The 21,735-nt window shown below is 43.3% G+C and overlaps 1 protein-coding gene across 1 annotated transcript in view; it reads left to right on the top strand.

Moving 5' to 3' along the window:
- Positions 1–21,735, top strand: part of LOC310749076 (thrombospondin type-1 domain-containing protein 4-like) — a gene marked incomplete at its 3' end in the record, with an annotated part of 127,974 nt that overhangs the window by 27,040 nt on the left and 79,199 nt on the right. Inside the window, exon 3 of the mRNA XM_083585478.1 lies at positions 12,198–12,267. Coding sequence (XP_083441604.1) covers positions 12,198–12,267 — 70 coding nt within the window. The remainder of the gene's footprint in view (positions 1–12,197; positions 12,268–21,735) is intronic.

Here is a 21,735-nt window from a genome sequence, read left to right as displayed (position 1 = left end):
GGATGGGCCATTGCAGCAGCCCTCTGGGACCTTCTCTCCAGTCAGCCGGTGGCACGATTAGAAGTGTGAGAGGAGCTGGGGAAGAAAGACTGAGAGAACAGGCAGAAGTTGCAGGAAGAGGAAAAAGGGAGGCAGGCAGATGGACTGGCAGGGGAGGGGGAGGAGGAGGAGGAGGAGGCAGAGCAGAGCAAACCTGCCCCCAATGGCTGTGGAGGAAGTTACTGGTGGAGTGCAAAAGAAGGGCTTTTTGAGTTTCTGGTGCCTGGTTTGTCCCGGCTTTGGGGGCTCCCAGACAGCTCCTGGCTCATCATCCATTACAAGCCCCATCCCCGGGTAAAACATGTCTATGGGGAGGACGGGGTGAAGAGGGTGCCAATGGTGGCAGGGACAGTGGTGGCCCCTTCTGGCCAGTGGAGCCCAGGCACCTGCCCAGCCAGGCCAGAGCCTCTGCTTCCAATATTCCCCAGGGAGGCAGGCATGAGGCGAGTCAAGGGCTGCTTTCCATCTTAGCCCAGCCTTATGCCAGGGATGGGTGGCAAAAGGGGCGGAGCAACAGATAGGACCCTTACTTTTGAACCGTCAGCAAAAGTTGGTGCTTTACATGCATCCAGCCATTACCCCCCCGCATCCTCCATCCAGGCAAGCAAGAGGTTGGGGACACAGAGAATGGCCAGTGAGGGGGTGTGCCTACAAGGAAGGGGGTGGCCTGAGCAGGGGGCGTAGCTTGGGTAGAGCTCAGAAAGCCAAGCAGAGAGACCTGCAGGGCCCCCTTTGCCACTATACGGTGGGATGTTAGCATGGAGTGTGGAGGACTAAGCTGTGCAGGTTTTTTCTTTTCTTTTATTTATTTAAAAACACACATTTATATACCACTATTTCACAAAAACTCCAAAGCACCAACCCACCAGTGATGCTTCTGCAGGTGATCTCAGTGACTGAGCTGGGGAGAAGGTTCAGGAGGTCCCTGAGGGGCTTTGCCAATGGATCCAAGGATGGTGAACCTGGCAGTTTCTCTCCAGAATGTGGATTCCTAGTCAGATTAGTAATACAGTGGTACCTCGGGTTACATACGCTTCAGGTTACAGACTCCGCTAACCCAGAAATAGTACCTCGGGTTAAGAACTTTGCTTCAGGATGAGAACAGAAATTGCATGGCAGCAGCAGCAGGAGGCCCCATTAGCTAAAGTGGTACTTCAGGTTAAGAACAGTTTCAGGTTAAGAACAGACCTCCAGAATGAATTACCGTATTTTTCGCCCTATAGGGTGCACTGGCCCATAGGACGCACCTCGGGGTTTTTTTTGGGGGGGGGAATGAATTAAAAAAAATTATTCCCCCCCCCAGCCACGGGGCTGGGGCGGGGGAAGCCCGAGCTTCCCCCGACCCCAGCCCCCAGAACAGGCTGCTATCCGCAAGCCTTGCGAGCCCGCGGGACCTCCCGCCGGGCTCGCAAGGCTTGCGGATAGCTTCCTGAAGCCTGGAGAGCGAGAGGGGTCAGTGCACACTGACCCCTCTCGCTCTCCAGGCTTCAGCGAAAGCCTGCATTCGCCCCATAGGACGCACACACATTTCCCCTTCATTTTTGGAGGGGAAAAAGTGCGTCCTATAGGGCGAAACCTGAGGTACCACTGTACAGTGGCCAATTGGTAACCCTGTTCACAAGATGCCCTTGGAGTGCAATCCCATGTTGACTCAGAAGTCAGTGCTACTGTGTTCGGTGGGGGCTCACACCCTGGCAAGTATTTTTTAGGACTGCATCTTCAGTGTATATGTTTTTGTACTTTCCAGTTTTGTTAACTGAATGCAGCCGGCCCCTTTGGCTAAAAGTGAAACTGCTGTCTCCTTTGGAATGTCTTTTCCTGCTTTCTGCCCTGTATCAACAACATTTACAAGCGACACACCCAGAGCATTTTTGGTGTGATTTGTGGAAGCATCTTTCTCCTTGGCTGTGAGACACATCTATGATCCCATTCCAAAGGGCTGCAAGGATGGATTCCCCCCCCCCCCCGAAGTTTTATTTAGCTCTGTTTTATGGCATTCTTGCATTTCAAGACTGCCAGTGTGTAGCAAACCTTCTGGATTAGGAAGACTTCGTTGTTGTTTTTAAGAAAGAAGCCTCCTTCCTTTTTAAAATAGAGCATGGCAAAGCATTTAAGAGGCAGTTAATACAGCCAAAGCAAACCGTCATTTGATGGAACATGAAATATACCAATATATTTTTAAAAATCACAACACACTGAATCAAAATGAAGATCCCTGCCAAATTTCCTATGCGCATGAAGCCGAAAGTTGATAACAGCTTTGCAACTTGAGTCTACCAGACTGCACACCCAGGGCTTGCTAGAAAGTAGCTCCATTGTCCAATTGGGTTTCCATTCCCATCCACCAACAGGCCCTGATTATAATGTTCTCTTTGGAAAAATGATTGGGATAAGCTTGGCACAGAATAATCACCCCAATCCTGAGGACTTTTAGCTCTGGAGAAAGAACTCTTAATCCGTTAAGTAATTTGCTTTGAAGATTAAGGGCTCTGCTCACTCCCAAACGGTTGCCCCCCTCATGTGGGATTTTTTGCAGAATGTATTCATGGAAATGCACATCTCCACATGCAGATTAGGAACTGCTGAGCCTTTTTCTCTCTTTGAACTGCAAGCTGTGGAACGATTTTCCTCCTACCAGTGTTGAGCTTTCTATGAATGAATGGTATGTGTGTGTGTGTGAGAGAGAGAGAACGCAAGAGGGCACAGAGAAGTTAAAAGCAACTGCTCATTGGTGCGGGGGGGTGGAGTTGCTTAATCCCCGAATTTGCAGAACACCGCCTTCAATTCATAGAATCATAGCATTGGAAGGGACCATGGGGGTCATCTAGTCCAGCCCCCGCAATGCAGGAATCTTTTGCCCAATGTGGGGCTCAAGCCCACAACCCTGAGATTAAGAGTCTCCTGCTCTTCCAACTGGGCTATCCTTCTATGCACTGGAACACTTCACAGAGGACAAAAGCGACACATGTAGTTGGTTCAACATCTACGGCCATTCTGGGACCAGGACAGCCTGACCACAGTAGTAGTTCATGCATTGGAGACTTCCGGTCAGCGCCGGCGATTAATGGCTGACTTTCCCCCGAGCTCCAGGGGAAGCCTGCTCCGCGGGTTCGGGTCCTGCCGCAACGGCGAAGCAGGGACCCTAAAAAATCACAGGTGCGGAAGCCTGTGAGCAAAGAGATCCGACGGGCACCTTTTGCGCCCCCCCCCAAACCGCAAAGAAGCCTTTTTAAAGGCTTTGGAGTGGCAGCGGGAGAGCGGCGCGGTGCTGAGGGTCGCTGACAAAGCCTGCTGAGTGAAGCCACATTGCCATGATCAGAGAGCGCTGATTTCTTCTCTGAAATTTGGACTTTAAAGCAACTACTCGTGAGTAGGAATAACGGACTTAATTTGAAACAAAATTGGGAAGAAATTTGGTACTGCACGGGAAAGGTACAAAAAGGAAGTCTGCCTTCCCGTTGTGTAAATAACCTAAAGCAAAGAGACTGAAAGCTGTAACTTAAGAGGGAATATCTTCTTGGAACTAGTAATCCATCGTTTGGAAGAGTATTTCTCCCCAACTCTTGACAGGAGCGGAGGGGGGTGGAAATTGAACTTTTTATGCCTGTAAGAAAGGAACGTTTAAAAAGAACGTCCGCTGCTTTGATCTCTGGAGTCGGACAGCCTTGACAGGGAAACTGAATGGTGGACTGTCAACACATTGGGACTGTTTATAACAGTAACTTTATGTAAAGATACAGTGTCTTTGAATGGACTTATATATAAAATAGCATTGAAAATAAATTTGAAATTGTGGCTAATTGGAAAAAAGGGGGCTTTTAAGAGATATTGGTTACAAAATTACAAAGTGAAGCTGGAACTTTTCCCCCTAGTGGAGACTTTGTTGTTACAATAACAATCAAGCCACCAGAGTGAGAGCCAGTGGAAATTTCCTTTTCAAAACAAAGTACAAGAGTAAGACGTGACCTTGGCTCCGAATGAGAGTGTTATGGATAAAGAAAAGGGGAAATCTGAAGAAAGAAGCTTAAGATCAGGCAGACAATACAAGACTGATTTTTCCCACCAGCGGAGAGCTTCAACATCCGGAGGCACGGGCACAGCTGCTGCCTCTCAAACTAAACCAAGAGCTATGTCAGCAGAAGACGCTTTGGCACAAGCACTTGGCAAGATTAATGTATCTTTGGAATATTTAACGAAGCAGGGAACAGAGACAAGTAAACAAGTTGCGGAAACTAATAAACAAATTCAGGAAACGAATAAACAAGTGGCTGAGATCTCAGCAAAAATTTATCTGAACACGAAAAGTATTGATGAATTGGGAAAGAAGGTAAATTCCAACACAGAGACTATTGTAAGACTTTTGGAGGACTCGGCCACAACTCGAAAGATTGCAGAGGAAGCAAAGGAAATAGCAGTTGTCACCCAAGAGAGGATACCACCGGTCATCAGGAAATTGGAGGATCATGATCTGACTTTGTCTATGATTGAACTGCAGAGAAAAGAGAGGAATTTAAGGATCAGATCGGTTCCGGAAAGTGAGAAAGATAACTTGGTGGACTTCCTGACAAAAGAATTTTTGGACTTTTGGCAACAGGGCCTGGAGAAGGAGGAATTCAAGATAGTGAGTGCATTTAGGCTTGGTACAAGACAAAGGAAGAACAAGGCAAGAGACTGTTTAATAACATTAAGAACAAAGGAAGAAAGGGATAAAATTTTGAATCTGCACTACCAAAAAACCTTGGAGATTGAAAACTCTTATGTGGAGATCTTTAAGGATATTCTGAAGCACATTCTGGACGTAAGAACCTACTACAGAGATCTGGTTGTTTTATTGAAGAAAAACAAAATATTCTTCAGGTGGGAATTTCCACAAGGCCTATCTTTCAAATACAGAGGAAGGAAGATAAGAATAAGAACATTGAGTGATAAAGACAAATTCTTGAGAGACCACGAAGAGGATCTACAGAAGGAGGTGGAATCTGGGCAGGAACTGACATCATTGGGAAAAGGAACACTGGATATATCAGACATATCGAACTTGTCATTTGGTTTGAAACCATCGACAGAGGAAGAACAACTACTTGGAGCAACAGGAATAAGTAAATAGTCTCATCATGGCTCTGCAACTTCTAAGTTGGAATTGTAATGGTTTGAATATGCCTCGAAAGAGGAAAGCTGTTTTTCATATATTGAAGAAAGAACAACTGGATTTGATCTGTTTACAAGAAACACATGTGACGAGGCTACAAAGGAAAATATTGGTGAATAAAAGATTGGGACAAGAATTTATTTCATCAGACAAAGTTAAAAAAAGAGGAGTTGTTATATATGCAAAGGAAAAATTACTACCGAAATTTGTTTTTAAAGATGAACAAGGAAGATTCCTGGCAATTGAAATTCAAATCCAAGGAGAGAAATTTTTGGCTGTAGGAATTTATGCACTGAACGAGGGGAAATCTGAATTCTTTAAGAAGTTGCATGAGATTTTGTTGGACGATATGGACTATAATCTAATTTTGATGGGAGACATGAATGGAGTAGTATCTACTAATATGGACAAAGCACAAAGACAGGTACTCACTAAGGATGGAAGATTACCAAAAACTTTTTTTGAAATGACTGACAATATGGACTTGATTGATATTTGGAGAACAAAGAATCCTCTTGAGAGAGAGGGAACCTTCTTTTCTGAAGCCAAAATGACATGGACCAGAATCGATCAAATCTGGGTTACTAGAGGAATGGCATCAAAGATAAAGAAAGTGGAAATCTGCCCAAAAACCTGCTCCGACCACAATGCAGTAAGAATGGAGATGAAGCAAATAACAACTGGATCCTTTAGATGGAGGATGAATGACACCCTATTTAGAGATGAAGAAGTGTACAAAAAGGCCCAAAAAACTTTGAGAGATTATTTTGAAATAAACATGAACACCAATGTGGAAAAAAGAGTAATCTGGGACGCAAGTAAAGCCATTATGCGAGGATTTCTGATACAACAAAATGCAATAAAAAAGAGAAGCCAAAATGAGAAAAAAGACAAGATTTTGGAGAAGATAAAAGAAGGGGAAAAGAAACTAAGATCAAAACCAAAGTCCAAAGAGATTTTGAGAGAAATCAAATTGTATCAAACACAATATATGGAGCTGATGAATCAAGAAATAGAATGGAAAATTAAACAAATGAGACAAAAGACATTTGAATCAGCAGATAAATGCGGTAAACTATTGGCTTGGCAAATGAAGAAAAGACAAAAATTAAATATGGTTACAAATCTAGAAGTGGAAGGAAAGAATGTATATAAGCCAAATGAGATTAGAAACTGCTTCCAGAGATATTTTAAACAATTATATACACAAGGGCCGCAGAAAGAGATAGACATAGACAAATTTCTCAAGACTTATGGATTACAAAAAATTTCTTATGAAAGTAAAATAGGTTTGAATCAGAAAATAACTGAACAGGAAATAGAAGGTGCCATTCAAAATATGCAACTGGGCAAGTCTCCGGGACCGGATGGGCTTACTTCCAGATATTATAAAATGTTAAAGGAGTGGCTATTACAACCTATGAAGGAAGTTTGTAATGAAATTTTGGAGGGGAAAAAGGCACCAGAAACGTGGAAAGAAGCTTATATTACACTTATACCAAAGACTGAGACTGAAAAGAACCAACTTAAGAACTACCGCCCTATTTCGTTACTAAATGTGGATTACAAAATTTTTGCTGATATTCTGGCTAAGAGACTGAAAAAAGTTTTGATGGAAGAGATTCACAGGGACCAAGCGGGCTTTCTCCCGAGAAGACATATGTCAGATAATGTAAGGAATATAATAGACATTTTGGAAAAGCTAGAAGTGAACATAAATACTAAAGCAGTTTTGATATTTGTGGACGCGGAGAAAGCCTTTGACAATATTTCTTGGAGTTTTATGAAGAAGAATCTCCAGGGGATGGGGGTAGGCCAAGGATTTGAAAATGGTATAGGTGCAATATACTCAGAGCAGAAAGCAAAGTTAATTGTAAACAATATGGTTACGGAAGAGTTTAAGATAGAAAAAGGGACACGTCAGGGGTGCCCAATCTCTCCATTACTTTTTATATCAGTCCTGGAAGTCTTGCTGAATATGATCAGAAAGGACCAGCTGGTTAAAGGGGTACAGGTCGGAGCTAAACAATACAAATTGAGAGCATTTCATAGAATCATAGAATCATAGAATCATAGAGTTGGAAGAGACCACAAGGGCCATCGAGTCCAACCCCCTGCCAAGCAGGAAACACCATCAGAGCACTCCTGACATATGGTTGTCAAGCCTCTGCTTAAAGACCTCCAAAGAAGGAGACTCCACCACACTCCTTGGCAGCAAATTCCACTGTCGAACAGCTCTTACTGTCAGGAAGTTCTTCCTAATGTTTAGGTGGAATCTTCTTTCTTGTAGTTTGGATCCATTGCTCCGTGTCCGCTTCTCTGGAGCAGCAGAAAACAACCTTTCTCCCTCCTCTATGTGACATCCTTTTATATATTTGAACATGGCTATCATATCACCCCTTAACCTCCTCTTCTCCAGGCTAAACATGCCCAGCTCCCTTAGCCGTTCCTCATAAGGCATCGTTTCCAGGCCTTTGACCATTTTGGTTGCCCTCCTCTGGACACGTTCCAGTTTGTCAGTGTCCTTCTTGAACTGTGGTGCCCAGAACTGGACACAGTACTCCAGGTGAGGTCTGACCAGAGCAGAATACAGTGGCACTATTACTTCCCTTGATCTAGATGCTATACTCCTATTGATGCAGCCCAGAATTGCATTGGCTTTTTTAGCTGCCGCGTCACACTGTTGGCTCATGTCAAGTTTGTGGTCAACCAAGACTCCTAGATCCTTTTCACATGTACTGCTCTCAAGCCAGGTGTCACCCATCTTGTATTTGTGCCTCTCATTTTTTTTGCCCAGGTGCAATACTTTACATTTCTCCCTGTTAAAATTCATCTTGTTTGTTTTGGCCCAGTTCTCTAATCTGTCAAGGTCGTTTTGAAGTGTGATCCTGTCCTCTGGGGTGTTAGCCACCCCTCCCAGTTTGGTGTCATCTGCAAATTTGATCAGGATGCCCTTGAGTCCATCATCCAAGTCGTTGATAAAGATGTTGAATAAGACCGGGCCCAAGACAGAACCCTGTGGCACCCCACTAGTCACTCTTCTCCAGGATGAAGAGGAACCATTGATGAGCACCCTTTGGGTTCGGTTTGCAGATGACTTGGTACTTACGTTACAAGAGCCAGAATCTAGTACTAAAAGGGTTTTAGAACTAATTCAAGATTTTGGCCAGGTTGCAGGATTTAAATTGAATAAATCCAAAACTAAGGTATTGGAAAAAAAATTAACACCTATGGAAAGGGAGAGGTTTCAGAATGAGACAGGTTTAACTGTGGTTAAGAAAGTGAAATACTTGGGGATCAATATGACAACTAAAAATGTGAATTTGTTTAAAGATAATTATGAAAAATGCTGGACAGAGGTAAAAAAAGATTTAGAAATTTGGTCAAAATTGAAGCTTTCCTTGTTGGGTCGAATTGCAGCTATAAAGATGAATGTATTGCCTAAAATGTTATTTCTGTTTCAAACATTGCAAATTGTTGACAAGATGGACTGCTTCAATAAGTGGCAGAAAGATATTTCAAAATTTGTCTGGCAGGGCAAAAAGCCCAGGATAAAATTTAAGATATTAACTGATGCAAAAGAAAGGGGGGGATTTGCCCTGCCAGATTTTAAACTTTATTATGAATCAGCGGCTTTTTGCTGGTTGAAAGACTGGCTACTTCTTGAGAACACAGATATCTTGGATCTAGAAGGGTTCAATAATACTTTTGGGTGGCATGCATATTTGTGGTACGACAAGGTCAAAGCTCATAAAGCTTTTAAAAACCATATTGTCAGGAAAGCACTGTATAATGTCTGGATTAGGTATAAAGACCTGCTGGAGAACAAAACTCCCAGGTGGCTGTCCCCAATGGAGGCAAAGGCTGTGAAAAAACTTAATATGGAGTCTAAATGGCCGAAATATTGGGAATTTTTGGAACAAGAAGGGGATATATTGAAATTGCAGAGTTATGAGAAATTGAAAGATAAAGTGAGAGATTGGCTCCATTACTACCAAATAATGGAGGTTTTTAAGTCAGACAGGAAAATTGGCTTCCAGGTGGAAAAATCAAAACTGGAGACAGAACTATTAGAATCCAAAACTAAGAATTTGTCAAAAATGTATAACTTGCTGTTGGAATGGAATACACAGGATGAAATAGTTAAATCAGCTATGATCAAGTGGGCACAATATATTGGTCATAACATTATGTTTGAGGACTGGGAACGGTTGTGGACCACCGGTATGAAATTTACGGCATGTAATGCCTTGAAAGAAAATATTATGAAAATGATTTATAGGTGGTACATGACTCCAGTCAAGCTCGCAAAAATTTACCACTTGCCTGATAATAAGTGTTGGAAATGTAAAGAGACTGAAGGTACATTCTTTCACCTTTGGTGGACTTGCCCAAGGATTAAGGCTTTCTGGGAAATGATTTATAATGAAATGAAAAAGGTATTTAAATATACCTTTCTGAAGAAACCAGAGGCCTTTCTCCTGGGTATGGTCGGCCAATTGGTGCCAAAGAAGGACAGAACATTTTTTATGTATGCTACAACAGCAGCAAGAATACTCATCGCAAAGTATTGGAAGACACAAGATCTACCCACCTTGGAAGAATGGCAGATGAAAGTGATAGACTATATGGGACTGGCAGAAATGACCGGCAGAATCCGAGACCAGGGAAAAGAGACGGCGGAAGAAGATTGGAAGAAATTTAAGGACTATCTTAAGAAACATTGCAAAATTTTTGAAGGCTAGAACGATGTTGATTCAGAAATTAAGGAGTTAAAAGCTGTAATGATTATGTGATTAAGAAAAGAAAGGTTAAAAAGTATATAGAAATTAGGGAAAGGATTTGCTGAATTGACTTAATTAGAGAATGGAATACAGAAAGGGGAGGTATGAGGAGGTCGGGAAAGTAAGTTTTATGAATATAAGGGATGGAAACTATACCTGTTTTGTATGTGTGTTCTTTCTTTTTTGGATTGTATGTATTTTTATTGTTTTTGTTTTTATTGTTCTGTTTATTCTGTTTTATATAAATTCCTAAACTTTAATAAATATATTATATAAAAAAAGTAGTTCATGCATTGGTCACTTCAAGACTGGATTGTTGCAATGAGCTCCATGGGTGGCTTTGATCCAGAAGCTGCAGTTAGTGCAGAATGCTGCAGCACGATTGCTGACAGGAGTGAAGCCTTGCCAGGATATAATACTGCTGCTCAGAACTCTGCACTGATTTGATGCCTGACCGAGTTCAAGATGTTACTATTAGTATGTAAAGCCCTTAACAGCTTAGGACCAGTTTACCAGTGAGATTGTCTGACGCCATCTATGCCCAATTGACCGCTTCAATCTGCAGAACTGACCCTGTGCCATGTGCCAAAGAGGACCGATTCTGCATTTGGAATAAATCAGTCTCTTAGTACAGCAGTGCCTACACTTTGGAACTCCCTGCCTAGTGATCTTAGCCAGGCACCTTCACTATACTTTTTCCGGTGCCTAAAACCATTTTTGTTTAGACAAGTCTATTCAAATGCTTAGACAGTTGATGTGTGTTTTTATCCATTTTTCGTTTGTTGTTAACTTTAAACTTTTTGAATGGTTTAAATTATGGTTGTTAACCTTTATAGATAATTCTGTTGTTTTATCTTTCTTGTAAATTGCCTCGTTTGTTTTTTTTTTTTACAATCAAGCAATTGTAGGAGTGTTAGTAAATAATAAATGAATGAATAAATAAATGCTATAACATCCCTACATGTTCATGCCAAGTCTCACTTCCCACCAGGGGTGAACCTGTAGCCCAAGTAGGATATTGGCTCCCCACAAATGATTTAAGGCATGTCTAACTGTTCCCTGCTTCTGGGCCATTGCTCAGGGTTAAAATGCCCAGCAGGGAGTGTGTGTGAGCCAAACATGTGACAAGGAAACGGAGGAATTGTGGAGCCCACTGTAGTCTATTCAGTGTGCGAATTTACCTATCTATATCTAACAATACTAATAATTAATCTCTTCCAGGAAAATGTCTCAAATTTCCCCTTCAGCTACTCTCTGGGTTGTATACAACATTCTCCATCTGCTAGCACAAGCCGGGAAGCCCTGGCTGTTCAAAGTGGCAACATAGCATGGAGTATGCATGTGCCGAAATCTCTGGCTTTTGAGTATCTATACAAAGCTAAGATCCACTGCTGCCTCTGCCTCGCCTACCAGCAGCATGCAGGGGCTGCAGAAACTCCACCCCGCCCCCCCCCCCCCCAGTTCGCAGCGCAGCTCGGCTGGACTTCTCAGCAGAGGGAGGGCTGCAATGCGGAACAAACAGAATCTGTCAGCAGGAGAAGGCTATTTTATTCTGATAGGCCTTTGGGAACGGACTGGCTTTTCTTAAGCAAATGCTTAAATAGCACTGTGCTGCATTTTAACAGATTTGGGTTTTTTATATTTTATTTCAATTTGAGTTTAATTGCTTTTTGATATCTTTCATAATATTTTTTTTTTAGCTTTTTGGATTTTAAAGATGCCTGTTTTAATTTGTGTAAGCCGCCTTGAATCCCAGTTTGGGAAAAAGGTGGATATAAATAAGTACAATAACAACAATAACAATGGAATGAAGGGCAGCATCTGGAAGAGGGAGGGAAAAGCAAAACCATATACTGGTAGTTTGTGTTGGTTTCTCTCCCCCACCCCCCCAAATAAATATTTCTTTATTAATACAGTATATTCTCTCTTAGACATTCACACCCCTTTGAGATGATTCCAGAAGGATCTGAATTGCGGTGGTGTAATTTACCTGGGAAGAATTGGCGGGGGGGCAGTGGTTAATTTCTAAATAGGAAAATGTCACGGTTCAACCTTTCACAGGTGTTGTTTCCTCTGACCTGGAACCCCCCCTTGTGTGGTCTGTGGCTGCTTAGGGGTGCCGTTGTGGGGGGTGGGGGAGCTGAGTGGAAGCAAAAGAAACCATAACTGTTGCTTGTGGTTTTCCTTGACTCCTGGAACTCAGCAGAAACTATTTTGTCCTGCAGGCTTCTGAGCTCCATTGTGGTCCTTGGATTTCAGCTTGTCATTCCACAGCCCTCCATCGAACACAGAAAGGTAAGTGACCCACACAGCACTTCAGGACAATCTATTACACTTTATCTCCTGATAATTGTGAGGCTGTTGCTGCAAAACAGCTGCCCCGTGTCATGTTAGGTTCCTTCATATATTGTTACATACCACCCCAATGTCCAAGTGGGGAGAGATTTCAGGGGTTCCAGGCACACTTACCCTTTTGGGATGAAGGTCAGGGGAGTCTGGGGTGTCTTTAGAATATGTGGTTTTATTTACACCTATGCACGATGTGAACATAAGATGGAGGGGTTTACTGCATTAGCACCCCAACAGATATTTCTTCTCCATTAGTTTGTATCCAGCACAGAACAAGCAGCTCTTGGCATCTTCAGTGTCCAGCCGGCTTCCGCTTCCGCTCTCTCGCCTACATTCTGGCTGTTGTTCTTCTACCTAGGAGGCGGGGGGGGGGGGCGTTGAGGAAAGGTCCACCCGCTAGCCTAAAGGACAGCCTCCCTTAGTTGCAGTTCTTGCAGGCTAGCTTATTCTTTTGGGATGTGGATGAAGACACTTAAGCGACCTGCTAAGGTCCTTGTCTTACAAAGAAACTTGACTCCTTCAGCGATGGAATCCTCTATTTAGATCTAATCCTCCCAAAGGACCCAAAAAATGGGAAGGGACTCGGAGCATCATCCAGACTGACCCCCACAACCCACAACAGTATTTGTAGAGCTTTTTCTTATAGGACTGCTAATTTAGCAGAGCAAAAAAGCACAAAAGTTCCTAATCATGGATTTCCAGGCACCAAAGGCAGACCCAAAAGTGTGCTTTCTGAGCATGGCAGTGGGTGGCCCAGTAAGGTTTGCATTTCACAGATGGGGAACTGGGGCAGAGGAGGAGCATTTGACCTACCACAAGCCTATGACAAAGGGGAGGTTGCACCCAGCTGTCCCAGAACGCTATATTCACGCTGGCTTTCAAATGAAGTGGTGCTCACTGCTCAACTTGCAAAGCTGTCCCAGCAGAAATTCCATTTCAGTTTGATCTCTGAGCTCAACCCTGCAATAACACCCTGATCTGGTTGTTAATCCCCCTAGACGAATGTATGTTTTTCATCCTTAAGAATTCACCATTGTGGGTAAGTGAGTGGCATTTTTGTCCCGAAGGCACGGTGAGGTCCACAACAACTTTAATCTCTGCTGAAGGAGGAACCCCCCTCTCCCTACAGCCTAGTAATAACCATATGCTGACTTCTGAGAAATGTAGTATTTCCTTTGGGTAGCAATGCCCGCCCCCCCAGCACACATTGGGATTGACATTTCCATTGTTCCTAAAGAATGTGGTTGTCATGCTAAGGTACTCAGGTTCTTTGCACAGGTTAAACAGGGTTACTAGCAACTTTTAACAGCTTATATTTTCAAAACGTGTATGGTCCTGACTTGCTTCCTTTTGTGTTGAGCTGGTTAGTCAGGGCCCCTCAGAGCATGTTGCTCTTGAAATGATTGCATTGTTTGGACTGAGATGGGCAGGCCTCTCTGGTCATTACTGGGTCTGTTATTTATCCTGCCCTTCCACAATGCCAGCACTGGTGAGAATAGCATAATTAAGACATTTAAGAAAAAAGGGGGAAAGTGCTCAGACTAAGAGCAACTCCCCCCCCCCCCCGCCCTGCCAGTTCATTCTAAGCTGCAGAGTGGTGTGATAAAACCGTAAATGGTTTCTTTGGGTATGTTGGAGTAGTAAACAAAATAAACTGCAAGTTCGGAGACTCCTTCTGAATTCTCTTAAAATGCCTGGCATTAGGGGACCTTTTTCCAGGTGCTCATGAGCGCTGCTGCCGGCCATCTTGAAGCAGCCCATTTTGCTGGGAACAAGAGAGATTCTGAGAGTCTGGAGAGCCTCTCTGGGGATTCATGTTATAGAAGCTGGTTCTAAGCGTTCAGGCAGGAGGCACACGCTTGCTAAACTTTGTGGGACCCCAATCAGCTGCTGGGCAAGAAAGCTGTGGCTTCTTCTCCCCAAGGGCAAGGCAGACCCCTTTTTGCATGAAGTGCAAGTTCTTTCTGAGTGACTGCTCCGTGCTGTCGCCTTCTGGCGGAGGAATCTGACCGTTTGGGTTTGTCTCTGTTTCTCATTCTGCCAGTTCTCGGCACTTCAGAATCAGTTTGCAAGTTTATTGCATATTTCTTTTAAAACATGTCTTTTTGTGTGTAATTTGGGACGATGCACCGAGTTTTGCAAGCAATTCCCCACAATATAGTGCATTTCATGCGTTCTTTTCACATATGCATTTTATGTGCACTTTCCCCTAATGCATGCATTTTTGCATGCTTCTCCTGGTTGGAGAACTGCATCACAAGTGAAGGGTGAATTTCAAAATATAGCTGTGTTTCTCTTGATGTATTGTTTCAGAAAGTGTAAATTAGGCAGGTTAGCATTAAAATCCGAATTGAACTGGCTGGATCTATAGAGATAGCCCAAATAGTCGCTTTTTTATATATTCCATTGGGAGCCACCCAGAGGGGCTGGGGAAACCCGGCCAGATGGGTGGGGTACAAATAAATTGTTGTTGTTGTGTACTATGGTGTTGACCATAGTAGGGGTGAGGGGGCAGTGTCTCTGGGCAGCAAAATGTCTTGTGATGTTATCAGTGGATTTCTGAGTCCTGGGTGTGTTTGCTGGAGAGGACAGCAGCTGAGTGTTGATGGGATACTATGGTAGTTTAAAGTGTTCTGTTTCTCAAAAGGTGCCAGCACAAGGCAGGCTTGATGGTCTGCACACGGCATTAAAAATAGAAGCTTTGCATCAACGTGCTTGTAGTGACAACAAAACAAAGACAAAGAAGAGCGCATGTATTAATATGATTAGCATATGTAACTTCTCTCCCCAAAATGGCAGCATATTTTGTTTTAAAATGTGGGGTGCCCTCCTTTTATCCTGATGTGTAGAGCCCTGGAATTCTCTGCTGATGAGCCACTGTCTTGTTCTTCTGCTTAATGCTTTAAGTGCATCTTATCTTGCATCATGATATCACATAATTGAAAGTTTCCCCACCCAAATTCTGTGGCACTCATGGACATAGCCAGGATTTATGTTTGGGGGGGGGGGGAGACACCCACCTGTCATCATCCTCTGTCTGGCTCTGTCTAACAGATTTGGAATGAAATGTCTCAATAACAGTTGTTTGAAATTACTTTCTTTTGACCCCAAGTGGTCAGAACAATCTGTCAAAATATTTCTACAATTTCTGCTTTTAAGTTAAGTATTTTAATTTATTTACTTGATTGGGGGGGCAATTGCCCCCCTGCCCCCCATGGCTAAGTCCATGGTGGAACTCACAGCAGCTAAAAAAAGAGAGAAACCTAAATAGCTTTTAAAATGATGCACTTTCCCCTAAAATACCTATGATGTATACATTCTTTCTTTAAAATACACATTTCTGCATTCTTTTCAATGCATTTTCTTCTAAAACATGCTGTTTTGTATGCATTTCCCCAGAAAAACTGCACTTTTCAATGCATTTCATAAAATACATATTTCTGTATGCATCCCCCCCAGCCCTGAAAAAATACAATTTCCATCCCACCCTCCCAACTGAAGCAAATTCGGTCAGCTCACTTAAAAATGTGTCCTAATGAATTTTGCCTCCATCCCTAAGAAGCAGAAGGAATCAACTTTTGGTTAGCATGCGCTCTTCCAACCAGTGCTAGATCAAGGTTAGGTTCCCTAGGCTTAAGTTGCTCAGTGTTGGCATTCCTCCCCAGTAATTCTATCCACAGGGAGAGCTTTGTACGTAAATCAATCTACAGAATGAATATCTTCTGCCTCAACAGTGGGATTCCTTGCAGTCATAGCACTGAAACAATTTTAAACTGACAAACTGATCATTTTTTTAAAGGTGTATTTTAAAGCTGAACGATGACCAGCCTTGACCCACGGAGCCTTCAGTGCTGCTTTGGCAGAATGAATTTGAGTTAAACCAGCCTCACTTTCTCACACTGCCTGCCCCCCCCCCGCCAAGCACATGTGCTTTCCCTTAAGCCTAAAGCAAGGCATGTATGTAAGTTCTGAAGGATCAGAGAGTTCAGTTTTTGGTGAAGGAAATGCTAGGATCCCTCTGCGTGCACCTTACACATCTGGTTTTGCTCTGGAAGGTAAGCACAGGAAATATAATCAGGCTTCGAGGCTTGGATCGTTGAGGGAATTTTCCATTAAGATATTTGTAAATAGTTCGATATTTCTTTATGGCAAAGTTCATTGGAAAATGAAGTGACAACAAGAAAATCTGCAGCGTATTGGACAGGAATCAACTGACTTGCCAGTTCTGTTTCCCCAGACACCTATAATGCAGCTATGAGCCTTCTTTACGGAGAATTTAATTGTGGGTGTGTTTTAATTTTATTTACATTTTAAAACCATTTCTGTCCTGTCTTTTCAGTTTTATGAACACCCAAAGCAGCATTAGTAAATATTGGAATTAATTAGTAGTGATAGTATCTCTGCATTATGTGTAATTACTATGAACAACCAAAAGAGATCAGCAGGTAAAATGAACCCTGAAGAGCAGAAGAGTCCAGGGCCAAGTGCTGGGGCCTCCCTTCTCTAAAGCCGCTCTGAGGGAACGAAATGGAAGTCTGGTTAGGAACTCTGATATTCTGCGTCTCTTGGCAGCACCTTTTAAATAATTCTACTTATTCTATTTAAATAACATTTTTAAACAGCTTAATATTTAGACGAGCCTAAGTGGCATGCAGGAATACAACATAAAAAAGATAAAAGGGCATAATTAAAAACAGAAATTCAGTAGCAGAAGAGCACAGCATCATGGGTCAGGGGGAAGCAACTTATAGGCAGCACTTCACATATGGTAGAAAAAGGGTATTCCTGAGTGCAGGTGCAATGACAGAAAAGAAACTCCTAGCTCTTGTTGTTCTTACTACAAAACTCCCATCCAAAATTGTGCAAGTAACCAGAAATGAATGGATCACAGAATAAGAGAGGTGTAGGACTGAAAAGGACCCCACGGGTCACCTAGCCCAAGCTTCTCGAAATGCAGGAATGACAGCTGAGTGAGAGTAGGTGCACCACTGCCATCATTTACATAAATGGAAAAGAAAAAAGACCCAGGAAGCTAAAGCTATAATAGAAGTGAAAACTAATCAATCAAAGTTCACAAGCAACCAAAGGCCTTCCTGAACAAGAAAGTCTTCACACTACTGCAGAGTTTAGAGCAGGAGCGAGGAACATTTTGTTGCTGGTAGGTCACATCCTTATCTCCCCATCCTGGAGGGATGACATCACCAGGCGTCATCGGCCCGCCTATCGGGACTTTAAAGCACAGTGTGGAGCTGCATGAAAGCCCTTTTGCAAAGAGCCCCACTCTGTCAGTGCGGCTCATGGGCAGACGAGTCCCGACTACTAATCAAGATGTATTATTTCCTCCCAGCTTTAAGGGCTGAACTTCTGGAGAGCCTGGGGAAGGAGCGGAAACCTGAAGGATGGCAACTAGCAGTAATGCATTTTAATAAAATCTCTGCAAAATGCAAGATTGGGAAGAGTAGTCCATTAAGGGGAATGGGGCTCTGCCCCACTGACCTCAATCTGCCCTCACCCAGCCGTCACCTGCCTGTCTTCTTATTCATCACCATCATTTAATACCCACTCTTTACCCTAAGGTTCCAGGGTGGGGTACAGCCATTGTTTAGAACAATTTACAATCACAAATACTAAGGTGGGTCCTAAAATATCTACCTCAAGTATCAAAAGCTAGGATAAAGAGGGGCGTTTACAGCAGCACCCAAAAGCTGTATGGTGAAGGTGTCAGATACACCTCTGTGCATGCAGAGTATCACAAGTGGAGGCCACCCCAGATAATGCCCTCTCCCAGGCTGCTGCCCCCCAAGGCTCTGAGGGCAGAGGAACTATCAAGAGGGCCCCCTTTGCTGACCTCAGCACCTGAGAGGGTCTGTAGGGAAGGGCAGGTGAAGCCTGCATCATGTTGGACTTCCAACACAAATGTGAGCGCCTTGAATTGGACCCGGAAACAAACCGGCAACCAGTGTAACTGTTTTAAACTAGGGGTTATGTGGGACCCAAGCAGAACCCCTGCCAGTAATCCAGCCCTTGCATTTTGGGCCACTTGAAATTTCTGAGTCGCCTTAAACCAGTCCAGGGGGTGAACTGCCTGCCAGCTCCCCCCTCCTGCGTCTCAGTGCTGCCCTTGTCAAACTCAGCAGTGAGAAACACGTCGGCAAAACTAGCATTAATCGGCTCCCCCTGTCTATTGGGAAATGATTTATAATGAGTTGGTTTTTTTATGTTTCAAGTGGTGATTCCCAAGAAACCTGAGGCCTTTCTGTTAGGTATAATTAGACCAGAGCTTCCGAAGGAACTGTTTAATCTGTTTACGTGTGATACAACAGCAGCAACAAGAGTACACACAAAGATGGAAAGAAGAAGTTGCAATGAAAGAAGATTGACTTATGAAGATGATGGAATATGCTGAGATGGCTAGACTAACTGTGAGAATGAGAGAACAAAATGAGAAATAAAATAGATGAATGGAAATACTTTGTGGAATATTTGAAAAAAGATCATGGTTATGTTAAAGCGTATGCAGGATTTGAAGTATAGCAACAAATGATAATTTGCGGTTTAATAATTTAGAATAACATATATAATGGATAAAATATAACTAACATAGCATCTTTATATGGGAATAAAAGAACACAATGGAAGGGTGGGTGGGAAGTCAACTTATTCTAAAAGAATTGGTAAAATTTGAAAATTTAATAAAAAATATTATAAAAAGAAAATAATTGGCTCTGCCTGCCATGGGCTCTTGGTGCCACCTCCTGTTGGTCTCCTTGGCTTATGCCCTGCCAGTCCCAATGGACACCATCCACTGCTGGAGAAAGAACCGCCAGAATTGGAACTTCCACTAGCAAATAGGAACGGCTGGAATGCAGGAAACTGCACCTAGTTTACCGTATTTTTCGCTCTATAAGACGCACCTAGTGTTTAGAGGAGGAAAGGGGAAAAGCCCCTTTTTTGAGGATCAGCTCACAGTTCTTCAGCTTCTTTTGCAAAGGGGAAAAGTCCCCCTTTTGGGGGGATCTGCTCAAAGTTGTTGAGCTCACTTTGCAAAGGGAAAAAATCCTGTTTTTATGGGGTTCAACTCACAGTTCTGCAGCTTCTTTGCAAAAGGAAAGGGAGCCGTTTCTACAATTTCCAGACAGATAATCTAATCCGCCAGTCACATGTTGCTGGGGAAACAAACAGCCTCCTTCTGCAGAACATTCAACAATGGAGGCCTGGGCCAGGGGGTGGGGCCAGAAAGGGAGCCAGCGATTGACCACACATTCACTCCATAAGACGCACAGACATTTCCTCTTACTTTTTAGGAGGAAAAAAGTGCATCTTATGGAGCGAATAATACGGTAATTACATGAGATGCAAGACTCGGTCTCTAGGATACCAACCCACAGTGCCTATATTGTTTTATTGGTATGGGAGGCTAGGTTTGAGGAAGCTCTGGAGGCAAGAGGGCATGCATGAAATGGGTTCAGGATGGTTTGCCCTATCAAGTGTTTCAGTAGTGCTTAGGTCCCTTCAGATGCCACCAGTGGTGCTTCCCAGACCTTGCTGACCACCACAGTAGGTCTGTGACCATCAAGATACTTGTTTCCAGTATTTTTAATGTAGAAAGAGTAGGGATGTAGATCAGTTAAGGTAGGAAGAAGCATTAGGAACCCTGGAAGCTGCCTTAGACTGAGTCAGACCAGTGGTGCCTCTAGCTCAGTATTGTCCACACTGACTGGCAGCCGCTCTCCAGGGTTTCAGGCAGAGGCCTCTCTCAGCCCCATCTGGTCATGCTGGGGATTGAATCTGAGACCACCTAAATGCAAAGCAGGTGCTCTGCCACTGAGCTGAGGACCTTCTTTTTCCGTTTTTTAAACCGTTTCTTTACTGTAGACTGTGTGAAAACGAGTGCTTGTGGAAATCTGGTATTATATATCTTCACATATTCTCTAGATCACAATCCAAATGATGACGACACCCTCAGTAGAGTTAGTGGTGTCCAAACACTGCTAATGTGCATCAAAACCTTTGGGTGAACATATTCATGTGCTAGTCCCTGTGCCTTGCTGAAGTCTTGCACCATGTTAGAAAATTAGAATTTCTGAACCCTTGGTATATATTCCGTTTCTTGTAGAACCAGTTAGTTTTGGAATAATTGTGGCTTCTAATTCCAGCGATATTTCCTCCTCAGGGGTGTTCTTGCATAGTGAAGTTTCAACAACAGTAGACCAAGTCCCAAGACATAGCTCCCGTTTCCTCTATGTCTAGATGGAAGTGCTGTTACAATTTAAAACAGCAGTTTAAATAGCTTATGAACTGCTGTGCTTAGTGGAAATATTTGAATGGATTCCAGAGCCAAGGTGTGTGTTTGGAGAAATCGATGTGTGTCTCGAGAAATGATTGCTCTATTCTTCCCTGTTTAGCAAACATCTTAAGTCAATCTACCACAGGCATAATTCTGAAATGTACAAAGGAAGGCCATGAGTGCTACTTCTGAGTGATAATCAACATAATCTTTTGTCATTAAGAGATTTTTCATCTAATAGTAGTAACACACAATTTTGGCAAATGAGGAGGCAAGGTTGAGTTAATGGTGGCCTTTTCCAAAATCCAAAAAGGAATGCAAATTTCATAGGTCTGCTTAACATTTAACCTCCATTTCCTTACTCCACCCCAACAAGAGCACGCAAAACCTCAGATGTCTGGAAAATATAAGAACAGTTAAGGGAAGCAGCTGTTGAGCAATGGCTACTCTAGATCCAGATTACTTATGGCCCCAATCCAAGTCTGGAGCTGTGTGTGTGTGTGTGTGTGTGAGAGAGAGAGAGAGAGAGAGAGAGAGAGAGAGAGAGAGAGAAAGACTATATCCTCTTTATTCATCAGTTTATTTCAGTCAATAGACTAGAAATAAAAACCATAAAGTACACAAGAATCTCAGAACAAAACATATTGTAAGATGCATTGCAAAGACCACAATAGGAACTAACAGAAAAGAAGAGCCTGCTGGATCAGGCCAATGGCCCGTCTAGTCCAGCATCCTGTTCTCACAGGGGCCAACCGAATGCCCCAGTGGGGAACTCACAAGCCGGAGCTGAGCACAAGAACTGCCCCCTCCTGGGTCTCCAGCCACGGATTCAGAAGCAGTACTGCCTCTGACCATGGAGTCAGGGCACAGTTATCATGACTAGGAGCCATGGAGAGCCTTATTGTCCTCCCTGAATTTGTCTAGGTAAAGGACTCCTGACAGTTAAGTCCAGTCCTGGACGACTCGGGGGTTGCACGCTCATCTCGCTCTACAGGCCGGCGTTTGTCCACAGACAGTTTTTCTGGGTCATGTGGCCAGCATGACTAAGCTGCTTCTGGCGAAACCAGAGCCGCGCATGGAAACGCCATTTACCTTCCCACCCGAGCGGTACCTATTGATCTACTTGC

This window comes from Podarcis filfolensis (genome assembly GCF_964270895.1).
Source record: "Podarcis filfolensis genome assembly, chromosome: 14".
In the NCBI taxonomy this organism is placed as follows: Eukaryota; Metazoa; Chordata; class Lepidosauria; order Squamata; family Lacertidae; genus Podarcis; species Podarcis filfolensis.
The sequence above is the reverse complement of the archived record's forward strand: the minus strand, read 5'-3'. Positions and strand labels throughout refer to the sequence as shown.